The sequence below is a fragment of the Arvicanthis niloticus genome, chromosome 24, assembly GCF_011762505.2.
Source record: "Arvicanthis niloticus isolate mArvNil1 chromosome 24, mArvNil1.pat.X, whole genome shotgun sequence".
Lineage (NCBI taxonomy): Eukaryota > Metazoa > Chordata > Mammalia > Rodentia > Muridae > Arvicanthis > Arvicanthis niloticus.
In genome coordinates this window covers 17,942,435-17,963,302 of record NC_133432.1, presented here as the reverse complement: position 1 = coordinate 17,963,302, position 20,868 = coordinate 17,942,435, and the positions used below count along the sequence as shown (strand labels likewise).

General features: G+C 47.5%; 1 protein-coding gene across 1 annotated transcript in view; it reads right to left on the bottom strand.

Moving 5' to 3' along the window:
- The window catches only part of Tmem132c (transmembrane protein 132C), a 303,666-nt gene that overhangs the window by 86,577 nt on the left and 196,221 nt on the right, over positions 1-20,868 (bottom strand). Inside the window, exon 3 of the mRNA XM_076922971.1 lies at positions 10,139-10,285. Within this exon, the coding sequence (XP_076779086.1) occupies positions 10,139-10,285 (147 nt within the window). The remainder of the gene's footprint in view (positions 1-10,138; positions 10,286-20,868) is intronic.

The following is a 20,868-nucleotide window of genomic DNA, read 5'->3' as shown; positions in this document are numbered from 1 at the left end:
GTACAGAGCAGACACCTCTTCTGGAAATGAAGGGGCACCTGTATGGTTCATTCTGTTTAGAAAAGATCCTGGGGTCACGAAACGGATGGTGGTTCAGCCTTTGAAGCTGCTGGTCTCCTTTTCTAAGTCCCTTGCTTGGAAAGAGGAAGTAGTCTTGTTCCAGGATGACTTTGGAGGCAGTCTCTCTTCCTGGAAGTTACAGATAATCAACTTCCTGAAGAGAAGGGCTCTATTGTGACGGCAGCCCAGCCGCCTTTGCAGAGGAACCATCTTCCTGTACAATGGCTCTTTTGTTGAACCCTCTGCACTGTGGTTTGAAAAGAGCTAGCTACTGGGCGTGTTGGTACTGTAAAACCAGCCCTCAGGAGGACAGGAGAAAAGTCCGAGGGAAGTGTGGGACCCACACAGTGAGTCCAAGCAAGTCTGGGCTATCTGAGTAGATACTGGCTCAAAAAAGAAAGGAAGGAAGGAGAACAGAAAGAAGGGAAAGGGAGGATGAGAGGGAAGGAGGGAGGGAGAGCAGGAGAGAGAGAGAGAGAGAGAGAGAGAGAGAGAGAGAGAGAGAGAGAGAGAGAGAGTAAAGAAAAAAGGAGCAAATGTACAGAGTATGGTAGATTTGATGTGACAATCTGGGTTTTAGAAAAGCTTGTAGTTCTCGCCACACAGGGCTTCATGCATTCTCACCTGGGAGGCTCTGGGAGCGGAAAGGATACACTCTGTCACTCTATTTAGGCACGTGCATCCTGTTTCCCTCTGCAACACTTCCAGAATGGAAGCAGGTAAGTTCCATGGACCTCCCAGCAGGACACCAGTGCCTCGGTTCCTGAGACACCTGTCCATGGTTCTGAAGCTTCCAATGCAGGCTTCCCTTGGGGCTGACCCGCTAGCTCTGCCACTTAGATGATTTGCATGACAGCTGCCATGGGACATACCTCCAATGCCTCCATTTGCAAAGGGGGTCGCCATCCCTGACGAAGGGGGCTGGGGACCCAGCGGGTGGACGCATGTCCCTTTTGCATTCTCTTGGGTTCTCTGGGTTGTTAACAAGTCCCTAACAACCACATCACCAGAACTTTTGTCTGCTTCTCAGCATTTTCTCGGCTCCCAGCTTCTTTCCTGAGCCTGATTCTATTCACACTTGGGTACCAGGTTCTGCCTTCCTCAGCTCACTCATATTAAATATTCATATTCTGACTATCTGCTTGCCCCTGTCTCTGTTTCTCTGTCTCTGTCTCTTTCTTGGCAAGTATATGGCCTTCTGCTGCTAGCACCATTAAATTGGACCACAACACAATTTTTATTATTTTTTAATAAAGGATTTACTTTCTTTAAGATTTTTTAAATTATATATGTATATGTGTTGCTGTGTGCAGGTATGTACCTCATGTGTATCCAGGAGACCAGAGACCAGAGACCAGAAAAGGGAGTCAGATCCCTTGGTGCTAGAGTTATAGGTAATTGTGAGCTACCATATGGGCACTGGGAATTGAACCCTGTTTGCCCACAAAAGAAGCAAGCACTTTGGACCACCAAGCCATCTCTCCGGCCCTTTATATTTTGATTGTATCTGTATCTGATCCCTTTTAGTTGTGCAACTGAGGCAGCCCCTCCTCCCATCATTTGTACATGCCAAAGCTATTTTCAAAAGAAAACACTTTCAGTCACTTGTTTACTTAAACATTCCGCCGGCTGCCTGCTCCTTCTAAACACCTTCATTCTTTATCTACCTGCCTGAGCACGTGACTTTGGTTGTGGAGGCTGTCAGAAAGATTTAATGAAACAATGCACACATTTTATAAAATGCCAGACACCAGGGAATACACAGGGACCTATCCTGCACGCTCCAGAATGCTGCGAAATACACAGAGTATTCCTGTGGCTCAAGTGTGCGCTTTTAAAGCACCATGCTTGCTTGGGAGACAGCTATTAACAGCAGTGCCTTAACAGCCAAGCCTAAAAGGAAACTTCAAGTGCAGACGCAAGCTGCAGTCTGTCAAGGTGTTCGGCTGGGAACAGGTACACGGCTGTGTCAGGATTCCTGCGGCTGGCGACTGTGACCCAGAGCAGGTGACAGCTGGATCATGACCTGGGGCGGGTCATGATCTAGCTGGGTCACTGAACCCAGTTCATTTCAGGGTGTGCCCTCCCCGTTTAAGAACAATCTTGTGCCCCTGAAGAATGGGCTTCTAAAAGGTGGTTCAGGGAGTACTTAGGGCAAAAGCACTTTTCAGATGAAAATTCCACACCGGGAGTCCAGGGGGAGGCAGCTTCTCTCTTTCTGCTAGCTGGAGGTCATTCTTCCAGGTCAGAGAAAGCACATGGCTAATTGAGCCCTAGCTGCTTAGGCAGGGCTATCCTGGACGCTGAGGTCTAAACAAAGGCTCAGAACAGGGAAGGGAGATGAAAGGGAAAAGCAGGGTGTTTCTAAAGGCAAGAATGCAGAAAGGGGCAGGAGAGCGAGTTCTGATCCAAGCCCACTGCTGTCTGCCCACACCCACACCCTCAGTCTTTTCGCTACACCCACAGTGGCCCCTGCCTCATGCTTGGCTTACTGAAGAGTCACATGGCTCTGATAGGGAAAGAGATGGACTGACTGTTAACTGCTGTGTTGGCCTTGCACTCTAAGTATGAAAGATTCTCTTAGAGGCTGTTAGCGGGGTTTGCCTAAGTGTAGAGCTGCTCAAGATGGAAAAAAAAAAGGTGTGGGGGTGGGGATCCATCCGTAAAGTAAATAGAATACATGTGGATGTGTGTATAGCTCAGGTACAAGCTATCTTCCTGGGTCTGGGGAATTCTGGCAAATGGCTGACTCCCTGAATCCTACAGTTCTTTTTGGGGGAGGTTTTGAGTTAGTGAGAGAGGCCTCTATGTTATCTTTGTCAGTTTTCTGAGCTAGTTTTCTCTCTCAACTTTTTATCTGAGGCCACTTCCCTCGGGGAGGCAGTAGGGGGCTCTTTTGATTCGGAGTCTCAGGCTGGGTTGGCCCAGAAAGCAAACTCTGGCTTGGGGAGTCATTTGAAAGTGGTGAATTAACAGGGATTTTTCTTTCCCTGCCCCAGGAGAAAATAGGAAAACAAGAGAAAAGAAAACGGTCCCAACACAGGAAAGAGGCTGTTTTCAAAGTCCCAGCTTCCAGCCAGCTCATGGGAAGGGGGGCGTGGGGGGGTGTGAGGGCTCACTTCAGTGTCCTGCAATGCTTGGTGCTGGCCAAGTGTGATGACAGAGCTGGGCTTTCGTACTCCACACCTAACCTCACAGGTAGGGCAACTGAGGAAGAAAAAGGCCCAGGCTTCTCCCAGTGAGCTGCAAGAGTGGGCCAAAGGGACCCTTCAGCCTAGAGCCATGCTTCAATGAAAGTAGCATGGGATATGAAGGCAACCGGATTGCTGGGGACTAGACTGTGACATACCCACCCCAACTTCATTCATATACTGAAGCCCCCTACCCTGCTGTGACTGTATTTGGAAACCAGATGTTTATGGAAGTAGTTAAGTCTGAAGGAGGTCCTGGGAGGGCCACAACCTGATGAGAGTGGGTAGACTAAATCCAAATTTGACTTAGCATAAGCTGTCATGCTAAAAGCCCTGTTGTAGACAGGAGGTGACTGGATGTTCGGAAAACATGGAAGGAGCGGGCGACACTGAGTAAGTCGCCATAAATGTCCCTTGTTCACTGGAACACCACCAAGCCTCTTCATAAGCTAACCACAGGTGTGTGGCCTGTCACATGGCAGTGTTGGGTTCATATTTGGGACAGGCTCCCAGACTCAGCCTCTGGTCAGTCAGTCAGTCTATCTGTCTGTCTGTTTTGACTCTGTCTCTGTGTCTCTGTTTCTCTCTGTGTCTGTCTGTCTGTCTGTGTGTGTGTATGTGTGTGTGTGTGTGTGTACATGTCAGGGCACAATTTGTAGGGAATCTCTTCTACCACTGAATTCTGGGTATTAAACCCAGGCTGTCAGGCTTGGCAGCATGTGCCTGTACCCACCATGCCATATCATTGAATCCATCTTGCTTTTCAAACATGAGTTGCACACTGGTGTGGGCTCTTCAGTAAATCCAGGTAGGCTGGCCAGGAAAGTTCAGGGAGCACTGGAATTATAAGAGCAGGCCACTACCATGCCTGACTTTTTACGTGGGTTTGAGGGGGACTGAACACAGATCTTCCATGCTTACACAGCAAGCCCCCAGCTAATGGAGCCTCTCCTTAGCCCCAACAGCCCCAGCAAATCCACTTTTATGAGCTGGAACTCTGGGATGTAAGCGAGCTCTAGAAATACAGCTGCAGCTTCTGCGGCTCCAACAGGCAACTCTCCTAATTGCTGACACTCACGAGGGACACTGTGAGAGCCAAAGGCAAGACGCAAAGCACTCTTGGTGTCTCCAACTGCCACCAGCCAGCATTCCACAGAGAGGCTCCTGCAGGGAGCCACAAATCACGAAGATGGGGGAAGGGGGTGTCTGTGCCAACAGAATCCTTAGATAATTGACTGAGTCTGTCCTTGAAGCAAGAATACTTGGTACACATGTCCTGATAAGGGCTGCCTGGTTCTGCTGGGTTGGCCAAGGGAGGCCAGCTCCCGTGCCCAGGGCAGCTTCAGGCATGGAAGAGCTATTCCTGTCAGTCTTCCTCAGAGGTCTGGGGAGCTTCCCTGATGAGGACTGTGGATGCTGAAGTATTTGACCTGAGCACAGACCCCTGCCCCAGGTGTGCCCTTCTAGCATTTCTGAGACAGTAAGTGTGCTGTAGGCTCTTGGCAGCAGGGAGTTACACACAAATCTCTGTGAATGGTGAGTATGCTACCTAGCAGGGTAAGCCCTTCTGCAGATAAAGCAGAGCTAAGGGGTTTGAGCTGGGGTGCCAGAGGTGGTTGTTAGGAGGTTTTACCCTGGATGGCTGATGACATCACGAAGTGCTTGGAGGTCAAAGTAGGAGGTCAAAGTCGAGTCGGAGACCTGCTTATAGAACCGAAACTATATATGGCAGCTCGGAAGAGCCGATGGCTGGCCGAGGCTGGCTCAGTGGGTGATGGTCAACCACAATCTAGGAAACAGGATTGCAGGTTCCCAAAGACTGGGAGAGGGACTCTCCCAGGAGCTCTCCTGCTACCTGTGTCCATTCCCAGTGAAGTCACTTGTATTCTGAGCCCGAGAACTTTCAGATGATCAACTTAAGTCATCTCAAGGCACTGCAGCTCAGATGATGTTTTTCAGCAACAAGAAACAAAGACCCAAGGCAATGTAGAGGCAGAATGGGGGACAAAGGCCACACCTCTCTATATCCTAAAAGGCTGGTCCACAAGTCACTCTGATGAGGAGTTTTCTCAGTTGAAGCTCTCTCTTCTCAGATGCCTATGCTCCTAGTTTGTGCCAAGCTGACAAAAAGTCAAACCAGGACAAGCTCAGTGAGCAGAGACGAGAACGCTTCCCTGCATGGCCCTCCGCATGATGCCTTAGACCCTGAACGGCACTTGGATGGATGCCTGCCTTGAGACTTGAAGCAGAAGCTTCTTGTAGGGTATGCAGACACTCAGAGGCTATAAGGGGACACTGCTGGGCCTGGGAGGTGACTCAAGTAATAAAGAAGCACAAGAGTCAGGTTTGATCCCTAGGAACCATGTGAGAGAAAAGAGGTAAGCGTGTGGCACATGCTTGCCATTCCAGCATTGGGGATAAGAAGACAAATGGATCTGGGGTTTGCTCACTGTCCAGTCAGCTACTTGACCAGTGAGAAACACAGTCTTAAACAAGGTGGATGGTACCTGAGGAACAAGAGTCAAGGTCATCTTCTGGCTTAGACACACACACACACACACACACACACACACAAACACTCATTCGTGTATACAGACATACACACATATGCATATATCATATTTCAAAAAGCATATCATCTTAAGGTCTAAGTCCTGTGCTGATTTTTTGGACCATGATAGACAAATCTGATGCTTTGTGTGATCTGCCAGAAGCTGGCTTAAGAGCTCCATACACTCTGGGTATTTGAGATCAGCCACGAGTCTGACTCAGGGGTACCTACCCAGCACAGAGTTGAAGAGCCTCACAGGGCTTCCTGAGTGTCCAAATAAGGGACGGGTGTGAAAGGGGACACATATCAGTGTTGCACAGATGACTAGACTCCCCTGCAGCAGGTGGCTGTTTCATGGTATGTACCAGGCTCTGATGTATAAACACTGTCCCTGTGGTTGAGTGACAGCTATCGTGAGGTTCTGGCTGTTGTAGTCTGGGATGGGTGTTTGAACACACTGATGATACTGGCTATTCCATAGCAAGGGTACGGAAGGGGGCACATCACTTTCTAAGACCTATCTTAGGGAAACTGAGAGCAAGCAGGCATTGTTAGGTTCCCTCCACCACATACACCTGCTTGTGCCTACCCGGAGTCAGGTGAGTGGCAGTGCATATGTTTTAAATTAAAAAAAAAAAAAAGCTATCCTGAAAAGGGCCCATAGCATTCTGTCCAAGCCATTTAGAGAGGGGCTTGAGAGATGGTTCAGTTGTTACAGGCACTGACTGCTCTTGCAGAGAACCTGGCATGCACTTGATAACTCACAACCACCTGTAACTACAGTGCCAGGGGGATTTGACACCCTTTTCTGCCCTCTGTGGGTACCAGAGACAGAGGTTAAGCACCCGTTTCACATAATTAAAAAAAAAATCCCTCTGAAGAACCAAACCAGGAAATGCAGGTACACTCTGTGTACCAGGGACACAACAGCCTCCAGCCAGGGTTCTCAGAAGTCCCAGAACACTCAGGGCGGACTGCATGTCTCTTTAGAGTTTTCTACAAATGCCTCCTCTCCCCGTCACAGGTTCTCAGTCTGTGTCTGACACAAAGAACAATTTACATGTGTAAACTCACTATCTGTTAATTAACAAGCCTGCCTTCATTTACTTAAATGTCTGCAGTGATTACATTTTACACAAAACCAATGGGGAAGACTTCATTTGTCTTCTGACCTTCCCTATATCTAAGGACCCAGGTACACATTTCTTTCTGGCTATTCCCCTCAACCCCTATCCCCAGGTCAAAGACAGAGATGAGATATGCTCAACAATCTCCCAGAGGTCACCAGTCACCATGGGGATGGCTGGGGGCAGAAACCAGGAGCTGTTCAGCATGACGGCTTCATGGCTGGGTGTTAAAGGAGAATCCTGTAGAGAGTTCTATGGGTCCAAAATCAGGTGCCCGTAAACAAAGTGGAGAAGTTTTTCTGGGATGGCTGTATTGGGAAATCTGGTAGAATCCTTGTATGTCGGGTCAATATTAGAATGAAATAGTTGTTTTCTAGAAGTACGTTGACCTTGAAGAAATCATTGTAGAAAACGGACTGTTTTCTGTTACCCTGTAGTTGTCTTCCTGAATGAGCCTTAAGCCTGTGCATGATTTTGGTCACAAGACAGTCCTGGCACACCCCGAACGTCTTGCATTATTGAGTATTGCAAACTGTAGACAACAAGGACTCAAGTTGCAGGGGCATGGTATTTTCCTTCAGGAAACATATAGATTGGACCAGGGGCTTTGGTACAAGGAACTTGTTTTAACCCCCCCTCCCCCCCCAAAAAAAAAACCTTTCATGTAACAATCACTAAATATGCCTTTGGGGGTCCATTCAACACTCAGTCCACAGAGGCCGGATCTCCCTGCTGCCAGCCAAGCGTTAACTCATTCTTGAGTGGCCCTCTTTCTTTGATCAACCTGCGTGTCTCAGAACACCAACAAATGGCAGCATTTTAAGGGTCAATTAAGATATGTCCCATAACTGAACCTTTCTCTTCTAAATCTAAGTTTCTTTAGGAAAATGCATTGAGAGCCCAGACAAGGGAACACATTTCTGACGGAGAAAACAAAACAGACTGCACATGCTTTGTGCCCAAGGAAATATCACAAAGTACCCCATTCGTATGTATGGTTAACACCCTCCATTCTAAAAATTAAAACTCCGACACTGGAGATGGCAGCCGTGCTGAAGTCAGATCCGTCTACCTGTGGACAGCTCTCAGGATCCTGTCAACTGCTGTGGCTGTTTTACTGACCTAAGCGAAAACTGAATGTGCCAGAGAATCAGCTGGGGTGCCAGATTTAGAGAGGGTTTGAATTTTTAATAAGGGAATTCTGTGTCACTCAGGTTGGCGAGGCAATTCTTTTCTTAAGTGATGGCATGCAAGCCAGCACCGAGAAACCAAGCTCTGTTCTAGTTAGGACGCACGAAAGTTGGTTTGAGTGTCTCTCAAGGAAATATTTGAGCTCATGCTGAATGCTATCAGACTACAGATGTGAGAACCATCTTCCTTACACACTCAAAACTGACGGTATCATGTATACAATGTATTCTGAGCATGCCCCCTCACCCCAATATCCTCCCTTTCTGGCCTTCCCATTTCTTCGTACCCTACAGATTAGCAGAAAGCCATTCTTCTACTAGATATATCTTTCATTACAACTTAAAACTCTCCCACCAGCAGACACTAAGACAGGATCAAACATAATATGCACAGTGAGTGTCTTAGTTAGGGTTTTACTGCTGTGAACAGACACCATGACCAAGACAACTCTTATAAGGACAACATTTAATTGGGGCTGGCTTACAGGTTCAGAGGTTCAGTCCATTATCATCAAGGCAGGAACATGGCAGCATCCTGGCAGGCATGGTGCAGGAGGAGCTGAGAGTTCTACATCTTCATCTAAAGGCCACTAGCAGAATACTGGCTTCCAGGCAGCTAGGATGAGGGTCTTATAGCCCACACCCACAATGACACACCTACTCTAACAGGGACACACCTTTTAATAGTGCCACTCCCTGGTCTGAGCATATACAAACCATTACAGTGAGGCAGAGGGTTCATTGTGTTGGGCAATTATTGTCAACTTGACACAAAGCAGAGTCACCTGGGAAGAGGGAACTTCAGTTGAAAGATTGCTTCCATTAGATTGGCTAACCTGTGGGGGCATTTTCTTGACTGATGGACTAATGACTAATTTGGGAGATGCCAGTCCATTATGGGTGGTATTACACCTGGGCAAGGTGGCCCTGGATGCTATTAAGAAGCAGGCTGAGCAAGCTTGGGGAGCAAGCCAGTAAGCAACACTCCTCCATGGCCTCTGCATCAGCTCCTGACTCCAGGATCCTGCCCTGTTTGAATTCCTGCCCTGACTTCTCTCATTGATAGACTGTAACTTGTAAGCCAAAAACCTTCTCCTTTCTCTGTTTTTGGTTGTGGTATTTATGATGACAACAGAAACTCAAGCTAGAAAAGCCATTTCAATTTTCTGTTTTCCATGGGTAGTAGAGAGAGATTTTGGGGTGCACTCGTGCATAAGGAAGCTCACCGCTCAGCGTTATCTAGGAGAATCAAATCTGGAAACAACCTTGATTCTCAAAAGTCACAGTGTGTTTACTTGCATTAAGTTAAAGGTATGTGGTGAAATATTATGCAGCTGTTATCACCATCTTTAAGGAAGTACTTAAAGTCAAAATGAAATGTTTCCTATGTAAATGAAAACAAAAGCCATCTTAAAACTCCCAGTGGATATTATGATGCCAAACCTCTGAGATAATTAACTTACTATGGATTTTCTGTGTGTGGAGACTGGGTATATGAGACCCTGGAAGGAGATGAACCTACATCTTAGCAGCGGGTAGCAGGACACCTTCGTGTGACTTGAATTTGGTTTTCCAAAAACAGTAAGTGTGGTGTGTTCCACAGCCATAAAACAACTCTCTTTAGGGGTAATCCACAGTGAGTATGTCGAGCCTCTGGTAGACTCCTCTTAGCCTCATAATTTATCACCCTCTTCCCTGCGCTCATCTCACCGATGACTAAATCTAATCTGTATATAGAAGGGAACATTTTGTCAAGCATCCTCTGATAAGCCAAGGAGAGCCAAGCCCACAGAAACGAGTGACAAATGAGTTCAGGGAGTGATGTCATTTCTGTTCCAATGCTCAACAAGGCTGAAGCCTACACATGCTGACATGGATCATTGGCCATCTGATACTCCTATGGGCATTAGGTCCTGGCTTTAGCATCTGGACCAGCAATATTCTCTGGTCTATCAATGGTCCAAGTGAAGCCAGATAAAGCCTGATGCAAAACCAGAGTGCCTTGGAGGGGTTACTCACCTATTGCGTGCCCCAGGGCCCAGGCGCTGGCAGGCCACGGAGGTGGTGGTGTGCTTCCCTCCGTTGCCCATCTCTTGTCTCACATCCCACTGCCGAGGCTCGCTGGTCTGTGCGGTCAGAATGTTCACCCCCTTCTTCACCTTGGCTCTGCGGATGGAGAGAGTGAGAAAGGGTCACAGTGTTAGATTTGAGCTTTCAGAGGTCTCACGGAGATGCTGCTATCAAAATAGTATGGCTGTGTCCCTGCTAGGACCTCACATGGAGATGGAAGAGATCCATCCCCCAAGGCTAAGAGATCCTAGAACTTGATGGAACATCCTAGGACATTCTGTAAATCACACAAGAAATGTTCACGTGATTCCAGGCATGTAGATCTACCAAGAAGGTAGAGAAATCATTTTACTGGTAATAAGTTTGTATGTGGGTTATACACATGAGTGCAATGCCCATGGAGTCCAGAAGGGGGCAACAGAGTCCCCTGGAACTGGAGTTGTAGGTGCTTGTGAGCCAGTGAATGCTGGAAGCTGAACCTGTGGTCCTCACAAGACCAGCCAGTGCTCTTAACCACGGAGCCATCTCTCTAGCCCCTAAGCATGGAGTTTAAAGAAAGACTTGGGTAAGAAGTAAAGACCAAGAGAATGAAGAGATATTAGGGAATGACTCAGAAAATGACGTGGGAATTAAACAGCGCCGTGGTGGAGAACCTAGCAGGACTGTTTATGAATTAGGGCAAGAAACTTCTAAAAGAGCAGGCACTTCCCGACTAGAAGCGACTAGGAGATTATAGGTACCGTGGACAATAACAAGTCATACGGCCAGTGCATATTTAAACACGAGGTGCACAGAGGGGAGCCTCAGTGAAAAGCATTGTCCTAGTTAGCTTTAAACTGTCAACTCGATGCAGCCTGGAGTCATCCAGGAGCCTCAGTCGAGAACTGGAAGGATCAGATTGACCCGTGGACATGTCTGTGAGGGACACACATGTCTGTCATGTGCTTATTAGTTGTTATGGGAGAGCTCAGCCCACTATGGGAAGCAACATTCCCTATAACACAGGGGTCCTGAGTTATAATAGAAAGCTGGCTGAGAGTGAGCCTGCCAGCCCATAGCGAGCATCCCCCAGGATTCCTGTCATGCTTTTGTATCTGTGAAGTGAGCACCTTGGTCATATGTTGAATGGAAAGCCGGGCTGCCTTGAGTTCCTTCACGGGTGGTCAGTGATTTGGGATTGTAGGTCACATGACTGTGATTTGGGATTGTAAGTCACATATGCTTTTTATTTCCTCTAAAAGTTGATTTAGTCGGGTGTGTTATCACAGATACAGAAGAGAAATTAGGACAAGAGTCAAGCATCAGAGTGGAATCAGAGTCCTTGGTGGCCTCATGGATGCAACTGTAATAGTCTAAGCAGAAGTGACTTCCGATTCAAGCTCTGTGCCCACCCACTTACAGATGCAGTGTCCCCATACATTAGAGTCTTCCAAAACATTTACCCTCTACATCCATGCTTGGGAAACCACAGGAGAAGTGCTCCAGCCAGCCAGGGAGGAAGTGATGGGATACAGGGAATAAGGTCCTGACTTCAACAGAGAGACAGACACCCGGTGCATGGAGAGCCTAAGATACTCTCAGCCTAAGATACTTCAGATACTTCATAGAAATATGAAGAAATGTCTGTTGACCCCAGATAGGGTACCCATGACAAAGAAAAGAACCCTTGATAGTGAGTGTATTGTGGTGATTGACAGGAGCATCTGTGACTCAAAGGCGGCTGAAATCACTCCTCCCCCCACACCGTGGTTGATGATTCATGACAGCTACATGCCTGGAGAGCTCCCAGCATGCCTTGCAGGCAGCTCCACTCGAGAGTCTCCTCACCAGATGTTGTTAGTGCTTTATAAACTTGGGGACCAGCTATGTGAATCTTCTGTTTCCAACTTCCCAAAGCCAGGTAAGTTTCTTAGGTTTCTCCCCCAAGGAGGCAAGATTTCAGCATACAGGGAGTCTAACAGCAGACAGTGACGTCTGCTGTTCCTAATGACGTCTGTCTGTGATCTAAATGAGTATGTCCTGAGATGTGACCAATGAGAGAAGAGTTTGGGAACGGGGACGAGCCAGACATACAGGAAATCAAGAAAAAACAAACAAACAAACAAAAAAAAATAGAACTCAAGGCTTGATGGTGAAAAGCAGAGACTGCTCTTGGAGAAGACCCAAGTTCATTTCCCAGTACCCATACAGCAGCTCATAACTGCATAACTCCAGCTCCAGGGAACCCAACAGGTACACACGCATGCACATGCATGTGCACACACACACACAATCATGCTCACATACATATAAATGTACTTTTAGTTTTGTATTAAGTCGCTGTGTTAAGGACATTTGCAAGTTCAAGGAGATGAGGATGCAGTTGATAAAAAAATATTTAAAGGCACAGTAGCATGGGGCAGCCCCATCCTTTCTAGCAGAGACATTGACACTCTTGGGTGTTCAAGGCCTGGCACACCCTCTCTGCTGCTGCAAAGAAAGGCTTCATGCTGTCTGGCTTGGCTGGAAAATGGTTTTGGTTGCATTTGGACTTTGCTTGAGATTCCAGATTTTAGCGGACCTACAATCATTTCTCCCCATTGGAGTGCACATGAACTTGAAGAACCCTGGTGGTCTTTGTGGTGGGAACTTTCATATCTGAGAGAACAGGAGAGCTAGCCACTGAGGTGGGGAAGGCCAAGAGCGTTAAGGCTTTCTGCTGGACACAGATCACTTTCTTTGGTGAGAACAATGGGTGTTTTGATCTATTCCACGGACTGAGCAGGGGAAGCCACAGCCTCGATTCAAGAACTGTAAATTTGCAAGTGGAGTCAGCACTGGAGATGTAAGAATGAGTCACTCATCCTTGGGGATACCCAGCATCGAGATAAGATGTGAAGATGAAATGGCCAGATAAAGGCTGGCTTTTTCTGCATGGGTGTATGGATTGGAGCCATAGTGGACTGGGATAAAGATCCCAGCTCCAATCACCTGCCTGCATTTCTCTGCCCCGGGCATAGCATGTGTCCTGGTCACATATGCCCCGATTTATGGGACTGCTTTTGCTGGCCACTGGGGTTCTAAGATATCATTTGTTATTTATGATGTCTGTGCTGAGTCCAGTGCTTCTCAGCACAGGCTGGGCACTGGGGTGTCTCGGGATATGATTCAGCTGTGGGTCTTCCCCTTGGTGGCACTTCCAGCCTCACCGCAGTTAGCCATGCAGAGCCCACACCTCCATCCTGCACGTTCCCAGCCAGCGATCTCGCTCAGTTCTAGCTGGTTAAAAACAATAGCTTCACCCGTCTTTTCCCAATACGTAATAAGGGGTGATTAAGTGCTCTTAGAGAAAAATCAATGCTCAGTACACATTTTGAACACCGAGAGGCTAATTTCCACCCCTGAGGTATCTCCCTCTGGTCATTTGTAACCTCCCTGTGTAATGCCTTCTCCTGAAGCTACTGGGTTCTGTTGGGATACATGAACCTCTTGTGAAGCATGGGGGAGTTTTTGGGTACCACTCAGACTTGGACCCTGGGTACCAAGATTTTAAGCCTCAGGCAGAGTATGTCAGAGCCTCTTGTGAAGCATGAGCGAGTTTTCGGGTACCACTCAGTCTTGGACCCTGGGCACCTAGATTTTAAACCTCAAGCAGAGTATGTCAGAAGGTATAACCATACAGTCAGGTGCTGTTTGGAGTCCACTGTCCACTCCAGTTAGCATATGTTGGAGTTCCAGCCCTGGATCCTCAAGGTATAGTCTCATTCATAAAGGGTCCTGTGGTGGTGGTGGTGTGACATGATGATTAAGCTGTTAATGCTCTTGTCACACAAGCATGAGGACTGGAATTTGGATCCCCAAAAAACCCTTGTAAATACTAGGTGGGTGTAGCCACCTCTTACAACTCCAGCCATGGAAGGCTGAGACAGGGGCTGGGGATCTCCAGAGCAAGCTGGCTAGCAAGACTAGCCATAATTGGCAAGCTCTGGGTTTGATTGAGAGACCCTTATCTCAGTGAATAAGATGTGGGATGGAGCAAGCTGATATCAACCTCTGGCTTTCACATGCATGTGCACACACATGCACAGATACCCACATCCATACGCCCACACATATACAAAAACATGTATAAACACATGATCATGACAAACCCATGCAAGAGGGGTAAAGGGTTATTGTGGACATAACCAAGTTAAAATGCGGTCATAAAGGTGGCCCAGATCCAAATAACTAGCATCTTCACAGAGCAGAGGGTCACAGTAAAGGTCACAGCAGGAGGATCCACATGTGTGCGCAGGTAAACATGGCTGTTACTCACTAGGAAGACAGGCCAGGATGACTTCTATATTAGTTGCTTTCTCATTGCTGGAACTAACTACCCAACAAAATCCACTTAAAGCTCGGATGTGTTTGGCTTACAGTTTGGGGGTACAGTCTATCGCGGAGGGAGCCTGAGGGAGCTGGTCACACTGCATCCACAGTCAGTGTGATGGTTTGTATATGCTTGGACTGGCACTATTTGGAGGTGTGGCCTTATTGGAGTAGGTGTGTCACTGTGGGCGTGGGCTTTAATGCCCTAGTTCTAGCTGCCTGGAAGTCGGTCTCTCACTAGCAGCCTTCAGATGAAGATGTAGAACTCTCAGCTCTGCCTGGATCATGCCTGCCTGGATGCTGCCCTGCTTCCACCTTGATGATGATGGACTGAACCTCTGAACTTGTAAGCCAGCCCCAATTAAATGTTGTCCTCTTAAGAGTTGCCTTGGTCATGGTGTCTGTTCACAGCAGCAAAACCCTAAGACAGTCAGTAAGCAAAGAGTGTGAAACACAAATATTCTGCCTACTCTTTCTCTTTTTATGCAGAAAATGGGTTAGTATCACCCACATCTAGAGTGGGTCTCCTTACATCAGTTAACCTAGTCTAGAAGTAACCTTATAGGCATGCCCAGAGGTCTGTCTCCTAAGTGAGCAATCCTGTCAAGTTGACAATATTAACCATAACAGCTTTTCCTATCTACCCCCAATGGAGACATCAGCTAATACCTTTGCTTTACTTTCCTCTGTAGCAGAAGACATTTGCAAGGTGTCCTCCGCTCACATGTGGCACTAGGGCATGGCTGCTCCAGAGAACCAGCACAGTTGCCAGCATGTAAGGAGAGAAGCAAGCCACCACTGTGGCTGCTTATCTAGCCTGGTTCTTAGAAGATAAAAGGCAGCAGCCATGTCAAGGCAGAAGCAGCAGTTTAGAGTCTGAGGGTCTCATCGTATCAGTCAGCTGCCCCCAGTCTGGCTCCAGGTGCTGTCACCTCTTGCTCCTTATGTCTGGTGGCAGCTGTAGCTAAGGAGAGAAGGGGCCCCTTTGCAGTGGCACACACTGCCCTCACTGCAAGAAGACACACAAGTTCATACCTGCAGCCAGCCACTAACCTAGAAGAGATCCTGTGAAGCTGACAGGCTGGGGCCGGGGGAGCTGGCTGCGGGGTTTCAATAGTTCAGGACACTATGAAGGACCAGGTGCATGTGCATGTGAGCATGAATTGGTGCTGGTGTTCCCACAGCTTTTTTTGAGTTCCGTAAACTCATGCTGATCAAACAGGACATCAGGGGCCAGTGCTTGCCTGCCTGCCTGTTTGTCTCTCCCCTACACACACACACACACACACACACACACACACACACACACACACACAGCCACCTCCAGGCTCTCTGCAAGCAAAGGCACTCAGGTTCCAGCCCCAATTTGTTGGTGCATCCCATAGGCTGTGACTGCATTTACTTGATACTTTCCTTTAGATCAGCTATCGCTCTGCTTGCCATAGAAAAGTCATTTCACAAAGGAACCCCGTATAGAGTTACCTCCAGAGTAATAAAAAATGTTATGTGAATGCACATTAAAATGAGTATGTGACAGTACCAATAAGAAAAACGTATTCATAGATCTTATAAATTAATATGTCTGGCCACTAGCGTGCTCACACTCTCTGGCAAGAAGCAATAATGCAAGATTCTAAAATGCAGACTTTTGTGACCACAGCTTGCAACTGACAATTTTTCTTCCCCCCTTTCCCTCCCTCCCTCTCTCTCTCTCTCTCTCTCTCTCTCTTTTTTTTTTTTTTTTGTTCCTTTCCTTCTTTTCAAGACAGTATCTCAGCCTATGATCCAAACCAGTCTGGGACTTTCAGCCATCCTCCTGCCTCAGCTACTCAAGTTCTGAGATTACAGACACCCTTACCATGGCTTTGTGGGATATGAATTCACCAAGCATGGTCATAATTTGCTCTCAGCAGTGGGGGCTGCTTCTCTACTCTCCGTCTCTCCCTGGGAGCCCCATGAACGCAGTCGCCCTACACAACCTGCCATGCTCTGAGCTGATGGTGAGTGTTCTGGGTAGATAGGGCCCTTTCCCAAGCCAGGACCTACTCCCTCACCTACTCTGCCAGATTCTTTGATCTTCCTTAAATTGTCTGATGGGGTTGATTGTATCGGGACCCAACATGGAGAAAAGGTGGCATCTGAGCTTTGTTCCAAGATGTGAAATGTCCCCTGCTCATGTTTGCATTTCCTCAAAGAAGCTAGTGCATTTATGTGTGCACAGACGGTCACATGTGCCTTAGATAGGCATGTGTCTAAATATGAACCATGTGTGTCCTATGTGTGCACCCTGGTATGTGTGCATGCACATGTATGCACAAAGTATATGTATCATATGTGCGCCTGTGTGTGCATCTACATACATGCTTGTGCATACAGGCATGCACATGTATGTGCAGAGAGCCACTGAACCCAGGCTCTTTTTCCTGCCAATGACTCAGACCCTGCCAGCCAGCCTGTCTGAACACGTGCTCCCCGCCTATCAGGTGAAAGCAGGTGCAGCCAGAGGCATTTCCTACTAAGCATCTTTCTGTGCCTTGATAAGCTTTTCCACTGTTGGTCCTTCGGGCCATTGCCTGTGGCTTCTCCGAATTTGCTTCTATCTTGAGTTAACGGTGAGTTCTTTATCAGCAGGTCTTTCCATCTCTGAGGCAAGGCTGAGCTGGAGAGCAGCGGGGCTCCTGGCACTGTTAAGCTCCATTGCTTCTGGTCCTTAGCAGTGGGTCCCCCATCTCCTCTGCAGACGCCGGTATAAGATGCTCATTACCATGCACCATTGCACGGCTTCAACAGGCTTACTTCTCAGATTTCCACTCTGCCTTCCTTACAAGTCAGGCTGAACAGCATGAAACAGGCACCTGCTGGATGTTAGAGTTTTAGCATTTTGCAAGCTAGTCGTTCGACCAGATCTTTATCCAGCTATAAACCATATACATTGAGGACTGAATGATTTTTAAAAAGGAGCTGTGCCTCGGGGCATAGCGTGTAATCTCAGGTACCTGGAAAGCTTGAGGCAGGAGGATCATAAGCTGCCTGGGCTACAGAAGGAGTTCAAAGCCAGCCTGGACAACTTGGAGAGATCCTGTCTCTCACATACACACACACAATTACAAAAGAGGTGAAGAGTTGGCTTAGTGGTTAAGAGCACGTACGAATCTTGCAGAGGACTCAGTAATCCCTGTATCCACACCAGGCAGCTCACAGCTACCTACTGGTAACTCCAGATCCAAGGGATCTTTCGCCCTCTTCTGGTCTTTGTCGGTACTGCACTCATGTGTTTATAATAAATATAAATCTTATAGGATTCAAAAAGGGCTTGGGCTGAAGCTCAACGGTAGTGGCTTTGCCTCACGTGTGACAGGCACTAGGTTCTATCCCTAAAACCACATGCAGTAAAGGTAGGAGATGCTCAAAACTCAACCACTCACTATTGGTATCTGCATGCTATTGTCCATCATCTGGAGGTCATATCTGTTGATCTATGTACATGAAAGCCACACTATATAGTGGCGAATTAAATGCCAACCCTCCCAACTCCGGTATCTGGCAGCATCCATCACACTGGTACCTGAACTTACACTCAGCCATCAGCAGAGATGACAAATGGAGATGTTTTCTTCAGAGTGTCCCTTGCTGGCCATTAACCGGTATACACCATGGGGCCAGTGGACTTGGCCTGCATTAGCAGATAGTTTATATACACATATGTTCTCAGAGTCCCATATCCACTCTCCCTCAACATGGGATCACAATTTAATAACCCATGCTGAAAATTCTCATTTGCATAATCCCCATCCCGGCCTCTAACCTCTGACCTCTGACCTTTGATCCCACCACTGCCTTTCTTACTTCCATCTTGTGTCTCAGAGGCAGACTTCTGAGCCTTCCTTGGTATCCCGTCCCTCCTATGTCCATCCAGTGGAATGTGGCCAAATTACAGATTAAAGGGCATGCTGGGAGGATTTACTAAGCAACACAATTATTTGCCCATTATCATTCCTTCAGAATCAAATCATCTCGCAGAACGAGAACATTGCAAATTAAAATTAAATTAAAACTAACAGAACGTTCACACAATTGGCTTAAACTCATCAAAAAAAAAAAAAAATCCCACAGAGCATTGTTCTTACATTCTTGCTACACCGTTGCATCTCATATCTCTCTGTGAATGGTGTCTCTTCCATGTCTCCTGAAATGGATACGTTTTCAGACACCCATTAATTTACCTCATAGGATATAAGTCTGTGGGTCTGTCTGCTTGTGTTCCTGAATTATCCCTGACTTTCTTCCTTTAAATTATAGATGCAGAGACCCACAGCCAAACATCAGGCAGAGAGCGTGGGGAATCCTTCAGAAAAAGGGGAGGAAGGATTTGAAGGAGCGAGAGGGGTCAGTGACACCACAAGAAACCCCACAGAGTCAGCCAACCTGAGCCCATTGGGGATCACAGAGACAGAACCTCCAACCCAGGAGCCTGCATGGGTCTAGCCTAGGCTCTCTGTCTGCACATATATTGTAGCTTGGCCTTCATGTAGGACTCCTAACAGAGGGAGCAGGGGTTGTCTCTGACGTTGCCTGACTTTGGGATCCTTTTCTCCTACGGGGCTTCCTCTTCTGGCCTCCATAGGAGATGATGCATCTAGTCTTGATATGCCAAAGCTGGTTGAATCCCATGGGAGTCCTCCCCTTTCCTGAAGAGGAAGGAAGGAGGAGTGAATGGGGAGAGGAGGGGAAGAGGGGGTACTGGGAGGAGAGTAGAGAGGGGAAACTGCAGTCTGGGTGTAAATTAAATTACGCAAATTTAATTGATTAAAATAAAAAATTAAAACAATATATATTTAAAAAATAGCTTTTTGAATTTATTCTTAAGATTTCATACCTGACCATATTCTTTACTGTTTCTCCCTCCCAACTCTCCTCTTATCTCCTGACAAGACCCTTTTCCTACTTCATGCCTTTTCTCTCTCTTTATTTCTCTTTCTATCTCTTTAAAAAATGACCCACCAAGTCCAATTAATCACATCCATATGCACATGTGTATGGGACCATCCACTGAAGCATAGGAAGACCTACCAGTATCTCCTTTAAACGGGGGTTATAACAAGTAACATAATTAGATGACACCTTGCTGGTTAGACTGGGATACTTGAGTGTGGGCTGTGGATACAGACAAACAGAGGCAGAGCACACCTCAGAGGGATGCTGCCTGCATCCCCATCTGGAATGGCTAGAAGAAGATGTTTGGTTGTGAGGTTGAGAGAACAAAAGGGCATCCGGTTCCTCCAGCCTGGCCCAGCGAGCCAGCCAGAGAAACCACTGCACTGTGTAACCCAACATCCACAGAACAGATTTTCACGAGCTTAGCCACCTGCCGTGCACTGGTGTCTCAGAGCCTGCCATAGTGTAAGCGTGCAGGTTGGGGCAGCCAAGAGTTCAGAAGATCTTATCAGATCTGTTGTATGTCACACCCCAGCACTGAGCAATGGCATCCGTCTCTCTGCTTCCTGAGTGCGGGTGCCATGGGACCAGCTGCTTCACTCTCCTTCTCCCATGCTTTGCCATCCCCCATGACTGAGCATACCCTCAAACGGTGAGCCAAACAAACCCTCTCTATCCTCAATAGTTCTCGCCTGGTATTTTGTCACAATTACAAAGCTAATGGCTACTGGATGGCTGGTCTTTGAGGCAGTGATGACTTGAACTTAAATGTCCTGGATCCTGTGCCTTTGGTAGAAAGAATGAGCTAGGGATGAGACATGCGTGGATGTACATAAACATCACACACACACACACACACACACACACACACACACATACATACACGTATGCGCACGCACGTGCACACACACACCACTGCTACCTCTGCTACCTTGATGGAAACCACCTTGCTCTCTGGTCAAGAACCACTGGTGCAAGACTGTATTAATAATAAACACCATAGAAGGCAAAAAGGGCCCATCTGTTAAGTTCCTAATGGCTCCCTAGGCACCTTCTCACCAGCACCTGCAGCTTTCTTGGGAGACAGGATGGCTGGTCACGGAAAAGCCAGCACAGGAGGAGGAGGGCTCCTGTGCAGCTGGTGTATCAATATTGGATGAAGCTGACCTACTAATTTGCCCCTGAAGGATCCTCAAGTCTCTGCTTACTCTGCTCTCTGCAGCACAGCCGTGAAACTTCTCAGTCAAACCTCTCAGAGATGGCCGATGGCGGGCAGCTCCCGGGATGGGCAGGAGCATCATTCCACCTCCCTCTTGACCCTCCCAGCCGCCATTCTTGTCACGTTGGGGTTGTGTAGCAGGACACAGTGACCTCTCACGGTTGGTTTACACATC